Source organism: Callorhinus ursinus, unplaced genomic scaffold (assembly GCF_003265705.2).
Source record: "Callorhinus ursinus isolate GAN/ISIS: 27379988/994484 unplaced genomic scaffold, GSC_fseal_2.0 scaffold34, whole genome shotgun sequence".
Lineage (NCBI taxonomy): Eukaryota > Metazoa > Chordata > Mammalia > Carnivora > Otariidae > Callorhinus > Callorhinus ursinus.
The window spans coordinates 14,061,806-14,082,340 of record NW_027397096.1 but is presented as its reverse complement, the minus strand read 5'-3'; the positions used below and the strand labels follow the sequence as shown (position 1 = coordinate 14,082,340).

Sequence of the window (20,535 nt, the reverse complement as noted above, 5' to 3'; positions counted from 1 at the left end):
GAGGTGGGTCCTGAGGGCCATAGAGTCAGAAAGCAGATTAGTGGTTGCTGGTGGGGGGGGGGGCGGGGGGAGGGAGCAGGGGAAGAATTGGAAGTGACTGCTTAATGGGTATGGCATCTCCTTTGGGGGTGATAAAGATGTTTTGGAACTAGACAGAGGCCGTGCAGGCGCAACATTAGGAGCACGTGTGCAGTAAGCAGATGAATTCATCCATGTCCTGGGGTTAGCCGATGAAGGGCTTTACCATGCAGAGTGGCATGGTCTGCCTTTCCTTCTGAAAAGGTCACTGTCGCAGCTGTATGAGGAATGGAGAGGGAGAGGGACGGGAGCCCGGTCAGGAGGCTGCTGCAGCCGTCCAGATGGGAGGTGATGGTGGCTAGGGTGAGGGTGCAGGCATGCAGATGGATAGACTTCTTCCCAAACCCTGACTGCTCCCACGGAACACTGAGCAAAGTAGGAGGTAAGTCCCGGGGGCGGGAGGGGGGCGGCGGGTCACCCTTCAGGCAGGAGAGCCACACAGAGCTCAAGGCAGAGGACTGGGGAGGGAGCGCGAAGAACCTTGCGTGGGACCTTCCAGGCGGAGCCCTACAAGGCCCAGCACCCCACCTTGTTTCTGGGGTGGGGGGCCCTTTGGGTCCTGGCTCATGAGGATGGTGGTGCTGATGCTGACACACCTGAGCATTTGCTCTATGCCCGATACAGCTCTGGGTGGTTTACACTTCCTCCTGCCCACAATCCTATGAAGGCTAACTCGCCCAATATGAAATAACGTGTTGTTGAGGTCAAAATGATCAAATAGCATGGTTCAACCTAAGGCTGCTGCCATTATCCTCATGTTATGGATAAGGAAGCTGGGTACAGAGAGGTTGAGTAACTTGCCCAGAGGCGCACAACTAGTATGTGGCAGGCATCACAACAGGAGTCAAAAGAGCCAGGGTTCAAATCTTGTTTCCTGAACTCAAACTCCAGGCCCAGTGCTGGCCGATAGAACTTTCTATGATGATGCAATGTTCTGTATCTGTGCCATCCAATACAGGAGCCACTAACTACACGTGGCCACTGAGCACTTCAAATGTGGCTAGTGCCAGTGAGGAACTGAATTTAACTTAATTTAATTTTAATGAAGTTCCATTTAAATAGCCACACGTGGCTCGCGGTTACCACACTGGACAGGGCAGCACTTTGGGCCACTGGGCCACGCTGTCTCTGCCACAGCATCCAAAAGACAGTCTGGTTTCTTTTCTTAGGTTCTTTTATACTGAGGTTGGGGAGGCTGGTCAGGGGTAGGCCTGCTGACTAGAGCCCCGTCATCACAGTTGTCCTTGCGACTGTCCCGCGTGCTCAGGAAGTCCCTCCGCTGAGACACCACACCCCTCACTCTTGAAATACTTAAGAAGCTGATCCATAGTGACAATTCAGGTATTGAAGCCAGTGAGCTGTCCCCCAAAAGCAGAGCTGTCTTTGGTGAGAATCGGAGCCACTTCCAAAACTTCGGAGTCTTCGAGCCATAGACAGCCTCTCACAGAACGCTTCCTCTCCCACCTGAGGAGACGGCTCAGGGAGGGCGTAGTGGATTCTCACGGACCGGACTTTTCTGACCCCACCTTGCGCTCAGTCACCTCTGTGTTGTCACAAACTTCTTAGGAGCAGGGATTTGGGCTTCTCATTTTACACACAGGAAACTGAGAATAAAAAGGCTGAACATCTTGCCCCCAAAATAGGTCCACAAGCGACAGGATGCTACAGCCCACATCTAAACAAACTCCATGCTACCTCTAGGGCCAGATGCAGTTGAGGATGTTTCCATGGGAAGAACTACAAGCCCATAGGCTTGTTAGTTCTAGAATTCTCAGTCCACACGGTTTGATGAGATGCCGGCTCCATGGCAGGAGTTCCTCAGTTTGAATGAGTACATCCTGGGCTTGGGTGTTTTTAAATTACCCCCATTGATTCTGACCGGGTCAGCACAGCTACAAGCCTCCGATTCTAATTCAGGAAGGGCTCACCCCATCCGTCCGCCCTTTCTCAGTACCAGACACACTCAGAGACACACTGTAGCTTTCTCCTCCCAAAAGAGATTTTCCAGCGGCATCGGGAGGGAAACGAGAAAAGCGCACAGGGAGTGCTTGTCTCCTGCGTGCTGCCCACACCCCCTGTGGCTCCTCCCCAGGCACCCCTTCTACAGGGTTGGAGCTGGAGGGGCCGGGTCATGACTCTCCCCCTGCTCTCCCGTAGGCTGAAGACAGCCATGAGCTCGGAGGAGCCCACCTCTCGGCAGCTCTCCCAGTACCTCAAGCATGCCAAAGGCCGGGCGCGCACAGCCATCCGCAACGGGCAGGTGTGGGAGGCGTCCTTAAAGAGACTGAGGCAGCAAGTGGCCGTGACCAATGCCACAGGTACAGAAAACCCACTGGCCCTCTGATGGCAGGAAGGGGCCATCTCCCTGCAGCAAGGAATAGGAGCCACCAAAAGCTGCATTCCCTATTAGGAGCACCTCCCCGCAGGGGCCCTCCCGCTGTCGCTTCTTAGAGCCACGGACCTGCAAAGCGAGGGGGGGCAGAGGGGACAGCTATGCCAGCTTGGGGTGTGTTTTGCCAAGAAAGGAACGCAGGTCCAGCATGGCCACGTTGCCAGCTCCAAACGAGGGGACATTCATGCTCTTTGTATACTGCCATCTGTAACGTCTCTATCCAGAGGAAGTGCTAAAGTCAATAAACATGGGCTCCCTGTCCCAAACCACAATGCCATCACTACCGCCTATAAAGGAGACATTTAAGCCACACGTATCAGGGGATTTAATGGGATTATGTCACAGGAGATGAGATTTCCATCCTGTTTGGGGTAACGTGGAGCTGAAACAATGAGGTAATGGATTGATCGTGACCTCCTCCAACCCCTCCACCTCCCCTCCCACCCCCACCACCAAATGTCACAGCTCCTGGGGAGGGTCATAGAGGAAGGGGTTTGGTCCCGACCAGAGGAAGAGGCTGCAGGTTCTCCCTGGGGAAACATCAAGTCCAGGAAGATGACTGGCATAGGACATGGGCAAATTCCAGAGTTCCAAAAGAAAGAAACTGGGACAAGGTGGGGAGAAGTAGGGATCACTTTGAGACTCTGAGACTCCAAAGGAGAGGAAGGTTGAATCCCGGCCCCTGCCAACCTTCACAGACGGTCCCCTGCTGAAGCCCCCACAGAACCAGGTTCCCTTGCCTCTCTTCCAGGCAGGCACCAGGATGCATCACAGGCTGCATTAGGAGGTTCGGATGCCTGAAGTCAGCCCCCACTACGTTACTCCTCCTCAGACCACAGTGCCGCTCACTTAAAAATTCCCTAGTCCTTCCCAACATCTTCCTTATTGAGCTTACTGCTTGCTTGGTACTTTAGATGTCAGTGAAGCTTTAGAAGAAAAGCAGTCTTACCAAACTAATTCATACTAACAGGTGCTCAAGCTCCCAGGGACATTTTCATTCTAAAAGAAAGATCTGTTGATTCGAATGACCTGATAAACAAAGAATCATTAACAATTCTGGGGACTTTCACAATTACTATCTGTGTGGCCTCGGGCCAGTCTCTTGAGCCCTGTGGTCTCAGTTTCTTTTCCGTAAAATGGGAATTAAAATTCTACTTCAATGACTTGTCAGGATTGAACAAGAAACCACATGAGAATTGCTTCCCTAGAACATAGACATGTACTCCAAGTAATGGAAGTTCACCTCTGGTTTCGGTGTCCTGCCTCCCCCCAGTGCCCCCAGAATGGAGAAAGAACTCAGCCGCTTTGGCGTCCCTTCTGTTTCAGACCCCAGTCTGGACTTGACTGCACTGTCTAGGGAGGTGGGCTGTGATGCCCCTGTCCCCGCGGTGAAATGTGACAAGGACAGTCCCTACCGAACCATTACAGGAGACTGTAATAACAGGTGAGTGGGCACGGGCAGGTGTGCGGGGCAGCCCCTGCCGATCGCCGCGCCCATCCCACCCGCTCCACCCCGCCCGCCGGCCCTGCCCAACCCCAGCCCAGCCCAGCCAGACCGAAGCCCCCCTGCCTCACCCTCCTGGGCTTGCGGCCCGCCGGAAGCCGTTCTATTGGAACTCTCCCCGAACTTCCCCACCTTCTAACGGGACCAGTGTACCCCAGCGGCAGCGCAGCCCCGCGCCTTCTGGGTGGACGCGGGTCAGAATCCCTGCATGTGAGAGGCGTCTCCTCCGCGCCCCCCTCTCCCGCGGGCGGAGGCTCCCGCTGCTCCCCCCACCGGTCTCCACGGGCTTTGCCGAGGAGCAGAGCCCGCAGCGGCCGGACCGAGGCTGAGCGCGGATCTTGCTCGGTTTCAGGAGGAACCCCGCGCTGGGCGCCGCCAACAGGGCGCTGGCGCGCTGGCTGCCCGCCGAGTACGAGGACGGGCTCTCCCTGCCCTTCGGGTGGACGCCTGGCAGGACGCGGAACGGCTTCCCCCTCCCGCTGGTGAGGGCGGGCCCGGGGTGGGCACGAGCCCCGAGCGGGAGGGGGCGGGAGGGCCGTCACGGGGGAGGGGATGCGACCCCAAACACACGTGGAAAGGCAGGAGAAAGAGGTGGGAGGGCAGAGGGTGCGAGGCGGGGCCGCAGCGGCGGACATGGAGATTTGGACCGGCTCCCCGGCCGTGTTCCCCAAAGTGCCACTAGAGGGCAGCAGAGCCCAGAGTCCGGCCACGCGGGCGTCGCGTACGGCGGCCCACAGGCCAGATACCCTGGGGAGTCCCGGGCAGATGGCCTCCCTGCCCCATCCTGCCAGCGCTTACCCCGCCCCCGCCCCTGGGGTGCATCAGCTGTTGTTTGCCTGGAGGTCCTATCTGTTGGCCTCACCTGAGTTGGCAGCCCCTCCCCAGAGCCCCTCTCCTATTTATTGCCAGACACCCGGCCCCTTGGTGCCGCTTACTTGGGGAAGTCTGTCTTTGTTTTCCCTTTCCGTCGTGGAAAGGGCACTGGCCTTTGCAAGCCATCAAGTCACACAGACCCGTGTTCAGTCCCATCCCTATCCCTTTGTAGCTGCAGGACTGCTGGGAATTGGCCTGGCCTCTCCAGGACTCCCGTCCTCGCCTACAGGATAAGTGTAACGCCACCCACCTCACAAAATTGTCCTGGGGATTAAATGTGCCTGTTATACCCAAGGTACACAATAAGCTGCAGTTGGATCTGACTCCTCAAAGCACTTTTTCCTCCAATCCTTCCTCCCCCTCTCTCTCGGTCTGCAGGCCCGCGAGGTATCCAACCAGATTGCAGACTACATGAATGAGGAGGGTGTTCTGGACGCAAACAGGTCCTTGCTCTTCATGCAGTGGGGTCAAATTGTGGACCATGACCTGGACTTTGCCCCCGACACCGAGCTGGGGAGCAGCGAGTACTCCAAAGCACAGTGTGACAAGTACTGTATCCAGGAAGACAACTGCTTCCCCATCATGGTAGGCCCCCACAGCTGTCCTGACAAGCCTCCCACCTCCCCGGCGGAGCAGATATTCCCAGCTGGTCAGCCAGCCGCTCAGGATAGATCTCGAATGCTGATTTGACGGCTTCCCAAACCCCACACGTCCATTCATTCACCATCCATTTATTCCATAAATAGACATTAATTATCGACTCCATGCCAGGCAGTGCACCAAGCGCTGGGGATTTAAAGGTGAATAAGACACCGTTCCTTTCCTCAAGGACTGAGAGCCTGTGTGGGAAATGGACAAGTAACCACTAATGGCAAAATTGGGGGAGCTCTGGGGAGAGTCGTCTCCGTGCCTGGCCCAGAAGCACTGGCATCACCTGGGGACTTATTGGGAATGTAACATCTCAAGCCTCATCCCAGACATGGGGAAACAAAATCTACATTATACCAGGATCCCCAGGAGATTATTTTTATGCACAGTAAAGTTTGTAGAACACTGCTGTAAGTCACCCTGGGGTCTGGGAAGGCTACTCCCAGAAAGAGGTGCAATTTGATGGATGAATCCGAGTGAGGGCCAGGATTTGTGGGGCTTTCCAGCAGGAAGAGAGAAGAACTTGCCATGGTGCCCCGTTTTCTTCTTATTCATGGGTTTTACAGTTAGAGAGTGACTTATTCATTCAAACAAATCAAGGCTATGTGCTGTGATATAAAGAACATGAGCCGTGGACTGAGGTCAATCTAGATCTAAATCCCATATATTTCCCTTCCAGTTTCTAAGTTCTTAAGCAACTTACTTAATCTTTCTGAGCCCCAATTTTCTCACCTGTAAAATGGGACTGAATTATCTGCCTTACATTCTTTGAGGACCAAAGTGAGATAAGGTATGCATAATGCATAGCACATGTTAGGTCCAAAATAACTAAATGGTAGCTGTTGTTAGTAGTAATTATTAACAGAGTCTTTCCTAGCTCATGTCCTGCTTCCCTGTCCAGGGATCTCAGGAGTCCCTCCCACCAAAAATGTGGAACCTTTGCTATGAAAGACTGAATGATTCCCCTCAGCCTTTTTGCACAGTGGGATGTAATGAACTTCAGGGCATGGTGGCCTAGGATGTACAGCGTCAGCAGGAGGCATCTGGAGTCAGTGTCTGGTCCCAGGGTCCCAGGAGGGCTCCATCAGCATCTTTGCCAGCAGCATCCAGGCCCGCCCTGGGGAGAGGTTGCCAAGTCCCAGCTGTGCCACCTCTGCCTAGTCACCTACCTGCCAATCTCTCCGCAGTTCCCTCCCAATGACCCCAAGGTGAGGACTCAAGGCAAGTGCATGCCTTTCTTCCGAGCTGGATTCGTCTGCCCCACTTCACCTTGCCAGTCCCTGGCTCGAGATCAGATCAACGCCTTGACCTCCTTCCTCGATGCCAGCTTGGTATACGGCCCCGAGCCCAGCCTGGCCAGCCGCCTTCGCAACCTCAGCAGCCCGCTGGGCCTCATGGCTGTAAACCAGGAGGCCTATGACCATGGGCTGGCTCACCTGCCCTTTGACATCAAGAAGCCAAGCCCCTGTGAGTTCATCAACACCACCGCCCGAGTGCCCTGCTTCCTGGCAGGTGAGTCTAGGCTGGGAACAGAGGGACCCAAGGACTGGCAGCAGAGGGAGACCAAAAAAGCTTCAGGAGTCTACTAGGCAGCTTCCAGGGAGGCTTTGCCACTGCCTTTCCTCTTTTGCCTTCTGGAAAAAATGCACACAAAACCCCACTGCCTCTGGCACTGGTCCAGGACTGGCAGAAGGGCCCCAATGAATACAAAATCTAAGAACATGTGTTCACTGTAACAACAACAAAAAAACTTCAGTCCAGAGAAGCACAAATAAGAAAATCCACAAAACCCCACCATTCACAGATAGTCATTGTTAACATTTTTAATGCCCATCTTTCTAGGTTTAAAAAAAAAAAGATATATTCTATACTGTTTTACATAATAAGGGTTATACTATCAGTTAAGTTCTATAACCTGGTGTCTTCACTTAATATATCGCATCATTAATCATTCTTCTACAACATGATTTTTACTGGCTGCCTGGTGTTCCATGACATATATTGTAATTTATTTTATCAACCCTACTTGGAAGCATTTAAATAATTTCTAGATTTTCTGTGATTTATTGCTGTTTTTTTTTTTTTTGGGAATAAACATCCTTTTTGATGAAACTTTGCACTCATTTTTAATAATTTTATTTTTTTAATTTTTTATTTATTTTTATGTTTTTAAAAGATTTTATTTATTTGAGAGAGACAGAGAGAGCACAAGCAGGGGAAAGGGACAGAGGGAGAAGCAGACTCCCCACTGAGCAGGGAGCCCAGTGCAGGGCTCGATCCCAGAACCCTGGGATCATGACCTGAGCTGAAGGCAGACGCTTAACCGACTGAGCCACCCAGGTGCCCCTCATTTTTAATAATTTTATTAAGATAACTTGCTAGAGGAGGAAGTTCTAGATTAAGAGGAATGCCTATTTTTAAGGCTTTTTATACACTCAGCACAAAGCCCTCACTCCATACAACCTATGCATAACCAAAGCCTCCCAATTTTGTTCATTCTGGGGGCCCTTGCCCTCCTGATCTGCCATCAGGCCCTCTGCCTTGAGCTTCTGGAGACCTCTCCTCTTCCAAAAATCCACTCTGCAGGACAAACCCCCTGCCCACCCAGACATGACAGAAAGCCAGTCCATAGGCCCAGATCTCTTGGGTAGATCTCTTGGATTCCATGTTCACACATATCTCACATCAGTCCAGATTCAAAACTGAACCCTTTCCTGTTTTCCACAAAAATACCTGCTAAGACCAAGCATTTGTAAATTTAACAGACTTTTCCTGAAGATCAGAGGACACAAAATGTCCTCTTGTGAAACACCTGCTCTTCTGCCAGTTAACTAACCCCCCCATCCTGTTCCTCCCTTCTTTCCTTTCTCCCAACGGCCCCCATCTCTAGATTCTTCTCCTGTATTGCACGGAAAAATTTTACCCTACCCACATTCCTGCCCTCAAATGTGCATTCCTAAAACTTTCGATCCGCACAAAAAGCCCCTGGTAATTTGTACTGCCCCATTTTAGAGGGCAGTTGGGATTGTAATTAGCAAAATTTTACTTTTTAATGTCATCTGTAGTTTTTAGCACAATTTTGTGCGGTCAGCCTTATTATCTCCATTCTCCCAGAGACTGAGGATTAGAAGTGCCCCATAACTTGTCCAAAGTGACTCAGCTGAAAATCGTGTGTGTGGAGCTAAGAGTCAAACCTATGAATCCCCACCCCGAATCCCTTTCCACTTAACTTCCCTTAGGTTAACTGGAAGGAGGGGCTTAGGGGAAGGTCCTTTGGGGGCACTATCATCTATTTCTTTGTGCAGGTTACTGGGTTCTGGGGCCGCTCCGGGGGAACCAACCTTCCTGTCTTCTGGGCTTTCAGGAGATTCCCGAGCCTCGGAGCAGATTTTGCTGGCCACTTCCCACACCCTCTTTCTCCGAGAGCACAACCGGCTGGCCAAAGAGCTAAAGAGACTCAACCCTCAGTGGGATGGAGAGAAGCTCTACCAGGAAGCCCGGAAGATCCTGGGAGCCTTTGTGCAGGTGCGGAAGCCCAGGAGCACTGCCTCCCACACCCACCCGGCTTCCGCCCCCGGCTCTGCCACCTTCTCTGTTTTCCTGTCTCTCCACTTCCCCTTCTCCCCCTCTGCTGCTTCTTTCCCACTGTCTCATGCTTTTCGCTCTCCCTTTTGTTTCTTTAGCTTCTTTGCCCCAAAATGAATCCCGGATTCAGAGTGTCGGGGAGTCATTTGTATGTTGGTCACTCAGGTGCCATCACGGGGACCAAAGTCTCCATCACTCCTGGGACTGTTACTCAGCAGCTAGTTGGGTTATTTCAGCTGGAGTCTCTTCTTTTTAAGTTCTCCACACCCAAGCCACAGGTCACAGGCGTTGTCCATTGCTATAGTAGATTGGCTGATTGACTAGCTAGAATTAACTGTGCACATAATGAAGCATTTTATTTTGATAAGGTACAGTTTCTTAGGAAGTTGTAAACCAGCAAACAGTGCATACACCCAGCATCCCCCAAGTGCTAATGTTTTGCATGACCACAGTACATCAAAAGCAGGACATTAACATTGACACAAGCCAAAGGTCTTATTCAGATTTCACCAGTTAGAAATTCAAGTGTGTGTGTGTGTGTGTGTGTGTGTGTGTGTGCGCGCGCGCGCGCGCGCGCGCACCAATGCAATTTTATCACATGGGTAGTTTCAAGTAATCACCTCCACAATACTTTAAATTTTTTATTGTTATGTTTATCACCATACATTACATCATTAGTTTTTGATGTAGTGTTCCATGATTCATTGTTTGTGCATAACACCCAGTGCTCCACGCAGAACGTGCCCTCTTTAATACCCATCACCAAGCTAACCCATCCCCCCACCCCCCTCCCCTCTAGAACCCTCAGTTTGTCTTTCAGAGTCCATCATCTCTCATGGTTCATCTCCCCCTCCGATTTACCCCACTTCATTCTTTCCCTCCTGCTATCTTCTTCTTCTTCTTCTTCTTCTTTTCTTAACGTATATTGCATTATTTGTTTCAGAGGTACAGATCTGTGATTCAACAGTCTTGCGCAATTCACAGCGCTCACCATAGCACATACCCTCCCCAATGTCTATCACCCAGCCACCCCATCCCTCCCACCCCCCCACCGCTCCAGCAACCCTCCGTTTGTTTCCTGAGATTAAGAATTCCTCATATCAGTGAGGTCATATGACACATGTCTTTCTCTGATTGACTTATTTCGCTCAGCGTAATACCCTCCAGTTCCATCCACGTCGTTGCAAATGGCAAGATCTCATTCCTTTTGATGGCTGCATAATATTCCATTGTGTGTGTGTGTGTGTGTGTATATATATATATATATATACCACATATTCTTTATCCATTCATCTGTCGATGGACATCTTGGCTCTTTCCACAGTTTGGCTATTGTGGACATTGCTGCTATAAACATTGGGGTGCACGTACCCCTTCAGATCCCTACATTTGTATCTTTGTAATCACCTCCACAATAAAGATACTTCACTCTACCATCACCACAAGACTCCCTCCTGCTACCCTCTGAGAGCCACACCCACCCGCCCCCTTCCAGGTCCCTATCCCCTGGCAATCACCAATCTGCTCTCCATCTGTATAGTTATGTTATTTCGTGAATGTTACATAGATGAAACCATGCAGTATGTATCCTTTTGAGATTGGCTCTTTACATTCAGCATAATTGCCCCGAGGTCCATCCCGGCTGCTGCAGGTGTAAAGCCCCTTCCTTTTTGTTGCTGAGTAGTATTCCATGGTTGACTTAACCATTCACCCCCATTGAAGGATATCTGAATCGTTTCCAGTTTGGGGCTATTATGAATGAAGCTGCTGTGGACATTCATGTATACATTTCTACACAAAAGTAAGTTGTTCTTTCTGTGGGATATATGCCTACAAGTGCAATTGCCGGGTCATATCGAGAGTCCATTTTTAGTTTTAAAAAGGAACTGCCAATCTTTTCCAGCGTAGCTGTGCCATTTTATATTCCCGCCAGCAGTGTATGAATGATCCAGTGTCTCAGCAGCCCGGTCTTTATTTGCTGTCATCATTGTTTTTTACTTTACCCTTTCTGATAGGTATGTGGGGACATTTCATTGTGGTTTTAATTTGCATTTCTCTAATGGCTAGTCCTGTTGAACATCTTTTCCTGTGCTTATTTGCCATCCATATATCCTCTTCGGTAAAATACCTGTTCATATATTTTGCCCATTTACTGTTAAGTTTTGAGGGTTCTTTATATATTCTAGATACAAATCCTCCATCAGCTATGTGACTTGTAAGTATTTTCTCCCAATCTCTCATTCTCTTAATAGGATCTATTGCAGGGTAAGAGTTTTTAATGGTGATGAGATCCAATTAATCCTTTTATTTTTCTTTTTGGTGTTCATTTATAGATAATGTGTCATTTCTCTTTGGCAGTATTTAAGATTTTTGTGTTTATTTTTCAAAAATCTAATTATAATTCATCTTGGAGTAGACTTGTTTGGGTTTATTCTGTTTGGTAGTCTTTCACGGGCTGTGCTTTGGGTGTCAAGTCTCAGAACTCTTTCTCTAGTCCTAGATTTCAAAGATTTTTCTCTGGTTTTTCCTAGAGGCTTTATAGTTTTATGTTTTCCACTTAGGTCCATGATCCATTGGGGGTTAATTTTTGTATAAAGTGTGAGGTGTAGAGTGAGGCTCATTTTCTTTGGCCTATGGATGTCCAATTGCTCCAGCACCATTTTTTGAAAAGACTATCCCTCCTCTATTGAATTGTTTTTGCTCCTTTATCAAAAAGTGTTTGGGCATTTTTATGTGAATTTATTTCTGAATTATCTATTCTGTTCCATTAATCTATGTGTCTCTTCCTATACCAGCACCACAGTGTTTACTGTGGCTATCCAATAGGACTTACCATGGGGAGCCACGATTCTTCCTACTTTATCCTTTTTCCAAACTGTTCTGACTCTTCTAGGTCTGTCCCTTTCCTATATATTTTAAAATAAGCTTATCTACATCTACAAACAAACAAACAAACAAAAACCAAACCTTCCTGAGATTTTGATAGGAATTGCATTAAAATTTAAGGAGAACTGACATCTTTACAACGTTGAGTTTTCCAATCTATAAATTCAGTATGTCTAAGTGTTCAGGTTTCCTTTGTGCTAACTTAGCATCTGGTAATTTTTATCATACAGATCCTGTACCTGCTTTGTTAGATTTATACCTGAATATTTCATTTTCTTTGGAGGAGTCATAAATGGTATTACATTTTTTTTTTTTACTTAGCTTCCACTTGTTCTTTATCAGTGCATAAAAATATAATTGATTTTTGTATATTGATCCCATATCCTGGCCTTGCTGAACTCAGACAGTTCTGGGAGTTCTTCTCTGGATTCCTTAGGATTTTCCACACAGAGAATCATGTCATCTGCAAATAAAGACAGTTGTATCTGTCCTGTTGTAATCTGTATGTTTTTAAAAATTTCTTTCTCTTGCCCTGTTTCAATGGCTATAATTTCCAGTACTGTGTTGAATAAAAGTGATGAGAACAGACATCCTCATCTTCCCAATCTTAGAGGGAAAGCATTCAGTCTTTTACCATTAAGTATAATGTTGTTTGTAAATCTTCTGCGGATGCTATTTATGAGGTTGTGGAAGTTCCAGTCAGTTCCTAGTGTATGGAGAGTTTTTATCATGAATAGATGTTGAATTCTGTAAAATGGTCTTTCTTCATTAATGCGACTTTTCTTTTTCTCTTTCTTTTTTAACTTATTTATTTGACAGAGAGAGAGAGCACAAGCAGGGGGGAGCAGCAGGCAGAGGGAGAAGCAGGCTCCCTGCTCAGCAGGGAGCCCGATGTGGGGTTAGATCTCAGGACCCTGAGGTCATGACCTGAGCCAAAGGCAGATGCTTAACTGACTGAGCCACCCAGGTGCCCCTGACTTTTTTCTTTAGCCTATTCTGCTTGCTTTGGGTTTATTTTGCTCTTCCCTCTGGTTTCTTCCAGAACTTGGAAAATGCCATGCCCCTTCCTTCTGGCCTCCATGTTTTCAGATGAGAAGCTCTCCGTTATTCACAGTGGTGTTCATTTATAGATAATGTGTCATTTCTCTTTGGTGATATTTGAGACTTTTGTGTTTAGTTTTTAGCAATTTAATTATAATGCATCTTGGAGTAGATTTCTTTGGTTTGTTATGTTTGGTATTCATTCAGCCTCTTGTATCTGTAAGTGTATGTCTTTCATCAGTTTTGGGAAGTTTCCAGGCATTATTTCTTCCAATACTTTTTCAGCCGCATCCCTTTCTCCTCGATTTCTGGGATTCCATTAATATGAATGTTAGATCTTTTGTTATTGTCCCACAGAGCCCCGAGGTTCTGGTTTGTTTGAGGTGTTTGTTTGTTTTGTTTATTTTCTTTTTTTTTTTTCCAGGTATAAGGAACTTTATTCTATCATCCCAAACCAGAAATAATTTCTCTTCTCTGATTCCAAGCACTTTCATTCCTCTCCTTGCAATACTTTTATCAGGGAAGGTTCACCTATGACACTCAAGGTGAAAAAAGGACAATCAGGAATTCACCAACTTAAAGTGTAGGTATTTCAGGCAAAGACAAGTACAACGGAACTGGGGCAAGAAAGAGCAATTCCAAGAAATACATTTTTCCTAAGAGCTAGAGCACCATACAAGAAAACCATAACAGGAAATGACAGGGAAAACAATTTAGTAGGAACCAGACGAAGTGCTTTAAACCATCTGTTTTTAAATAGTAGCCTTCAAAGGCAAGTTCTTTATCCTTAAAACACAGCTATTTAAGACAGGATACAATTACAAGAACTTGAACTTTCACTGAGCTTAAATGCAATGCGACAGATAGCCTTTCACATATTTTTTAAAATTCTTTTTTCTTAGGGATTTGGAGGGACTATTTTCCAACTATAAATATTTTTAAAGTAGTATCTGGCAGTTTCCTAACCAATTGAGTATATTGTTCTACAATAAACCACCTCACATCTTTCAACAAGAAAAAAAGCCACTAAGTTTCAATAAAGACATCACCCAATGAATTAGGACACAAAGTGTGCTTTAAATATTTTTGGGGGGGAAAGGACACCACACTTCTACTCAATTAAGAGAAATATTTTTAGTCTTGAGGTCTTTTATTTTCTTTACATTTATCATGCCATGAATTCATAGGGAATGGGTTCCAGCAGTTCAGGCTCCTTTCCGTTAGTTCTCACGAAGTGGGCTGCTCTGGGTGGGGCCGGCTGGCGCTTCAGTTGAACCCAAGTACCTTTCTCTTTGGCTTCCTTCTTTTTCTGAGCATTTTCCCTCACACGCTTCAGGAAGCTGTCTCGGCTCTTTGAGTGTTTAATATGCTCAATGCGTACATTAATTCTCTTGGCAAGAATCTTGCCCTTAACTTGTTTGTTTACAACAATGCCAGCAGCATGCTGAGTAACGTTGTAGACTCTTCCAGTTTTGCCATGGTAACATTTGTGGGGCATTCCTTTTTGAACAGTGCCCATTCCCTTGATGTCCACAATGTCACCTTTCTTATAGATTCGCATGTATGTGGCCAACGGAACAACTCCATGTTTTCTAAAAGGTCTAGAGAACATATAGCGGGTACCGCTCCTCTTTCCCTTTGTGTTGGTCATTTTGGCAAATTACTGGAAGATGGCGGTTCTGGCCGAAAGGCTGTTTTGTTTATTTTCTCTCTGTTGTTTAGGGTGAGTAAATTCTATTGATCTGTCTTCCATTCTACCCTGTCATCTCTACACTCCTGCTGGGTCTTCCTAACAAGTTTTTAATTTTAGTTTGTGTTTTTCAGTTCTATCATTTCAGTGTTTCTTTTTTATAAATTCTATTTCCTTGCTGAGATGGTCTTTTTTTGTTGTTGTTTTAAGGTAACAGAATTGGTTGTTGAAGCATTTTTATGAAACTGCTTTAAAATGTTTATCAGATAACCTCAGCATCTGATTCATGTATTTACTGGCATCGGTTGATTGTCTTTTCTCACAAACTGTGGCTTTCCTGGTTCTTGGTGTTATGAGTGATTTTCAATTATATCCGAGACATTTTACTTATTATGTTAGGAGACTCATGATCCTATAGAAGTCTATTTGGGTTCAACATGTAGGTCTGGCATACTTTTGTGGGCTTTGTTTCCAATGACAGTTTAGTTTCCCAAGCCCTTGCAATGCTATTCTGGTCTGCTTCACTCTTCTGGTACCTCTAGGGTTCCCACTCGGTGCCTACTGATGCTGTCTGCCGAAGGCACTTTCCTGGCTGCCTTCTGTTGTAGGACATCATCCAAAGAATGAAAAGTATCTACCTAAAGATGATCTGAATTAAGGTTTTATATTAGTTTGCTTGGGCTGCCACAATAAAATATCATACACTGGGTGGCTTAAACAACAGAAATTTATTTTCTCCAGTTTATTTATTTTCTCCAGTTTATTTTCTTCCAGTTCTGGAGGCTGGAAGTCCAAGACCAAGGTTTCAACAGGTTTGGTTTCTCCTGAGGCCTCTCTCCTTGGTGTGCAGACGGCTGCCTTCCCTCTGTATCCTCACATGGCCTTCCCTCTGTGTGTGTACCTCCCGGGTGTCTCTCTCTCTCTTCTTATAAGGACACCAGTCCTATTGGATGAGGGCCCCACCCTTATGACCTCATTTAACCTCAGTTATCTCTTTATAGGCCCTATGTCCAAATACAGTCACATTAGGGGTTAGGGCTTCAACATATACCTTAGCAAGGGGACACAATTCCATCCATACAAGGCTTACTGGACTCCAAGAAAAAGAAATCCACTCAGGCTAGTTCAGACATTTAGTATTGGTTCAATCCTATACCTATGTCAAATGGAAGCTGATAAAGGTTTCTCCTGGAACCCCAGGGCAGGGAGTGTAGTTGGGCCTAAGCAAGGTTAGAGCCAGAGACTGGAAACCATCTGGAGTCTCACCCTGCCTCTCTTTCTCCATGCCTTTCTCTACTTCTCTATTGTTCTCCACTCTCTCTCTCTCTCTGTCTCTCTCCTTCTCTCTGTCTCTGTCTTCAGATGGGTTTTCCTGCTTTTCTGCACATGGTAGCAAATGATCCCCCATATGGCCCCACTTGTGCCTTCAGATCAAGCGCCATCAGAAACAGTCCAGGACAGCTGCATCCAAAATCTAAATTCCTGAGAGTGAGAATCTGACTAACCAGCTTGGTCTGGTGCCACAGCTGGGCCAGTCCACTATGATCAGAGGCAAGTTTCTGTCTCTTGCCACCTCACAGAGTCTGAGAAGCAGACTGCCTGCTCCAGGGATGAAATCCCCATGGCCTTTGCTGCTGAACAAATTGGAAGCAACCTAAAAATAAAACAGTAAGAGAGGGATCCATGAATGCAATAGAATATTATGCACATTTAATTACATAATAATTGTGAGCTAGGTAGAAACATGAGAAACTTGAAGTGAAAAAGCAGAATTACAAAAGTATGTATTCTCTAGGAGTACAAGTGTGTAAAAATATGTATTGTATAGACAAAGATTAGAAAAAAGAAAAAATTCATATAGTTATTGCAATACGTGGTATCACGATTTTCTCTTTTTTCAAAATTTTCTCTATGTGTGTTAGCTCATTGCTTTGAGTAAAACAAACCCCCAAATTGCTCTCTCCATGGTGCACCATTTGTCTCAGAATTGGAGATGAGGTGAACTTACCCTGTGAGCCATTCCTGTGGTTCATCATTCCTTTTGCCCTGGCCCTATGGGGAAAAGTTGAATGTTGTGACATCATTATGTTCAAGTGACACACAAGGATTGTCACTTCAGCTTCAAGGCCATAGACCTGTAGTGGAGATGACATAGAGAGTACATGCCTAGCGCCGATTCGAAGGACTGATCGGTAAGGCCCATGTTGAAGCATATGATGAGCGACCAGCAGAAAGAATGTCATGATCAATTAGCAACTGTCTGCCATGGTCACAGGAAGGGAAGTGGGCCATGTACGCTATCCATTTGCCCTCCTAGATTTTGGGCCACTCATCCCTCTTGACTGCAGCTTCCTCCAACCTCACTCTGCAGAGGTCTCAGTGTTCTCCCACCCTTGGCTCATGACATGTTTCTCCCCGCAGATTATCACCTTTAGGGACTACCTACCCATTGTGCTCGGTGATGAGATGCAGAAGTGGATCCCTCCATACCAAGGCTACAACAAATCTGCCGACCCCCGAATTTCTAATGTCTTCACCTTTGCCTTCCGCTTTGGCCACTTGGAGGTCCCCTCCACTGTGTCCCGCCTAGACGAGAACTATCAGCCATGGGGTCCAGAGGCAGAGCTCCCCCTGCACACCCTCTTCTTCAACACCTGGAGGATAGTCAAAGACGGTATGTCCTTTTAGGGAGGCCCTGTCACCTGGCGGTCTCACGCTGCAGCCTGCTTCTAGGGAAGCCTGGCTTAGAAGTCAGACTCCAGGAACTTCCTTCCTGTGTGACCTTGGGCAAGTGAATTCACCTCACTGAGCCTCAGTTTCCTCATTTGTAAAACAGGGACAACAATGGTACCTATCCCACTAGGATATACAAAAAAGTAAGTGGCATGTATGTGGAGAGAACCCTACAATGGTTTCTGACACACAGGAGGTGGTCAATAAATATGAGTTGTTATTCTTTCTCTCGTCCTCTGGCCTCCAAGCCACCTAGGTTTTCCCTGCCTCAGGCTTCTCTGACCCCTGCAGAAAAAATTCATGAGTTTGGTAAATAAATTGCTCTTTTCTGCTCTCCTCTAGGGCTTTCCACCTCCATTAGGAGTCAAAGGTTGGGCCCAGCTCCCCTTTATCCTGGGCCGGGCTGCGTTGAAACTGGCTTTACCTAAGTCCTGACAAGTCAGGGTCATTCTTTGTAGCCTCCTGCTACCTCTCCCCATGCGTCAGAGTTCCTCAGGGGAACCTGTGGAAGGAGGAGCCGACTCTCTGAGCCAAAGCTCAAAAAACTCCTGAAGCTTATATTCCTGTCATCATCCCAGGAATGCCCCATTCCCCACCCCCATCCCCACCCCCGGCCCGCAGTCAGAGATGCCCTCAGCCCCAGCACACCCTGCAAGCTGCACCTCGCTCTTCTCTCCCGGCTGCCAGCCTGAGAGGTTCAGTTGGCCCTACTTTTTACCTGAGAGGAAACATCTGGTGGAGGGAGGGGCTAGCAGTGGAAGATGGCCTCACCCTACGCCCGTCCCCAGGATGGCCTCTGGGTCTCCCTTGCAGGTGGAATTGACCCTCTGGTCAGGGGCCTGCTGGCCAAGAAGTCCAAGCTGCTGAATCAGAATAAAATGATGACCAGAGAACTGCGCAACAAGCTTTTCCAGCCCACTCACAAGATCCACGGCTTTGACCTGGCTGCCATCAACATACAGCGCTGTCGGGACCATGGGATGCCTGGTGAGTGGGCCTGGGGTCCTGCCTGGCCCAGGGAACTTCTCGTTACTTTCTGAGGTTCCTGGGGGCTCTCTGCTATAACCCTGGGGATCTGACCAACTCTAAAACAGAAAGCAGAGATGCCAGTTTAAAACTTCATTTTGTTCGTCTGTGAAATGGAATCTTCTATTCTCCCTAATGCAGAGATAAGAAAACATGTCTAGTACCATTTTGGAGCACCTCAAATGAACAAGAGGACAACAGCCGACTTGTCAAACTGGTTTAAAAGCCCAGAAAAACGTTAAGAAATGAGAATAGAGAGAAACCAATGACTTTTGGACCTTTCTTTGGACCCATGAAAGGCAATTTAATGTAGGAATGAAGAGCTAGACGGCCCGGGTTCAAATCCCAGCCGTGCCATTTCTAGTGACATGACCTTAGGCAAGTTATACTTATCATCTCTGTTCTTCAGCTGACATATTTGTACAGTGCCTAGAATAGTGCCTGGACCCATAGTAAGCACCATATGACCTGCTAGCCCTCTCAAGCCTGAAGTACAAGTATAAAACAATGGAGCCTGGCCCACCCCGCCCCAGAGGCTATGAGGCCAGACTTTCTGGGGCCGATGGAGCTGGAGCAGGTATGTCCCCAAGGCGGGTCGTGGGTGAGAAGCCCCTGGGATGAGACAGCTTCAGCCCCTCTGCCCTAGGGTACAACTCCTGGAGAGGCTTCTGTGACCTCTCACAGCCCCAGACCCTGAAGGAGCTGAATGCTGTGCTAAAGAACAAGAGGCTGGCTGAGAAGTTACTGGATCTCTACGGGACCCCTGACAACATCGACATCTGGGTTGGGGGTGTCGCTGAGCCCCTGGTAGAGAGAGGCCGGGTGGGGTCTCTCTTGGCCTGCCTCCTGGGGAAGCAGTTCCGGCAGATTCGTGATGGAGACAGGCAAGTGAGATCTTGTGAGGAGGGCAGGGGAGAGCAGACCCTTCTCTGTGGGGGTCCCAAAGTCCTGTGTGAGGACTAGTCCAGACCTCCATGTGTTCCCAGCCACCTCCTGCCTTCCCCTTCGTCACAGTGGGGCGGGAGGGGCCGCCGGCGGGGCTGTGTGGGCAGACCCTGCTTCTGTCTCTGCAGATTCTGGTGGGAGAACCCCGGAGTCTTCACTGAGAAGCAGCGGGACTCTCTACAGAAAATGTCTGTCTCGCGCCTCGTCTGTGACAACACCCACATCACCAAGGTCCCACGGGACCCATTCCAGGCCAACAGCTACCCCCAAGGCTTTGTGGATTGCTCAGCAATTGACAGTCTAGACCTTTCACCTTGGGCCTCAGTGGAGAATTAGGGGCCCAGACTTCCCGGCCTCCCACACTGTGCAGTAGCGCTCCCTTTGGTCCTTGATGCCATTTCAAGCAAGCTCAGTGGCCCAGTCCCTTAGAGCTCCACACCCCATCCCGGCCCTACTTTCAGCCGGGTTTCTCTACACTCGCCGGACGCACACCTCGCTCAAGCCCAAGGCCAGCAGCTCAGCCTGCCCAGCTCCCCCACTGGCGTCCCGCTGCTCCCACGCCATCCCCTCTGTCTGCGGGATGTCACCCATCCTCTCCCGGCAACAGGTCTCGTCTGAGGCCGTGGTCGTTGTGCTCTGATCTTTCCACCTCTCCTTTCAAACTAGATTGTAAGGTCCTCAAGCCAGAGACGTCAGTCCGCTTCTGAGTGTCCCCCGTGCCACCCGGCATGAGGCTCAGCCCCCAACAAGGGCTCAATAAACACCTGATGATTGACTGAAGACGGTGGCAATGATACTATTCCCTTCTAGAAGGCAGACCTTGGAACCACTGCCAAATAACTAGATGTCTACCGTGCAGTCTGTCTTACCACTAAGATGTTGTGTGCACGGGTCTGTGGGACGAGAAGGTATGGTGTGGTGAGATTTCAGTTCTCAGAGAAAAAGAGGCGGCCAGGGGCTCCTGGGGAAAGAAACAATGGCCACAGAGGCAAGGGAGAAGGTTTGGGCTGCTGTCAAGGGATCAAGCAGGGAGGACGTCTGAGCCTGGATTCCCCTACACCAAGAGTTGATTTCCCTTCCAGAGACCCTTCTGGGAACAACCCTCTTCTTCGAGGCCTTGGAACCTGTGAGACC

At 48.2% G+C, this 20,535-nt stretch overlaps 2 protein-coding genes across 2 annotated transcripts; one reads left to right on the top strand and one right to left on the bottom strand.

Moving 5' to 3' along the window:
• Positions 1–4,133: 4,133 nt before the first annotated feature.
• Positions 4,134–20,156, top strand: LPO (lactoperoxidase). The gene is made up of 8 exons (XM_025851525.2): positions 4,134–4,456; positions 5,226–5,432; positions 6,683–7,007; positions 8,860–9,020; positions 17,119–17,371; positions 18,244–18,417; positions 19,103–19,340; positions 19,530–20,156. The coding sequence occupies exons 2-8, from the start codon at positions 5,259–5,261 to the stop codon at positions 19,735–19,737; spliced, it is 1,533 nt and encodes a 510-aa protein (XP_025707310.2). The 5' UTR covers positions 4,134–4,456; positions 5,226–5,258; the 3' UTR covers positions 19,738–20,156.
• LOC112808410 (large ribosomal subunit protein eL21-like) lies at positions 13,575–14,680 on the bottom strand. The gene has a single exon (XM_073879559.1). The coding sequence runs from the start codon at positions 14,656–14,658 to the stop codon at positions 14,176–14,178; it is 483 nt and encodes a 160-aa protein (XP_073735660.1). The 5' UTR covers positions 14,659–14,680; the 3' UTR covers positions 13,575–14,175.
• Positions 20,157–20,535: the final 379 nt, after the last annotated feature.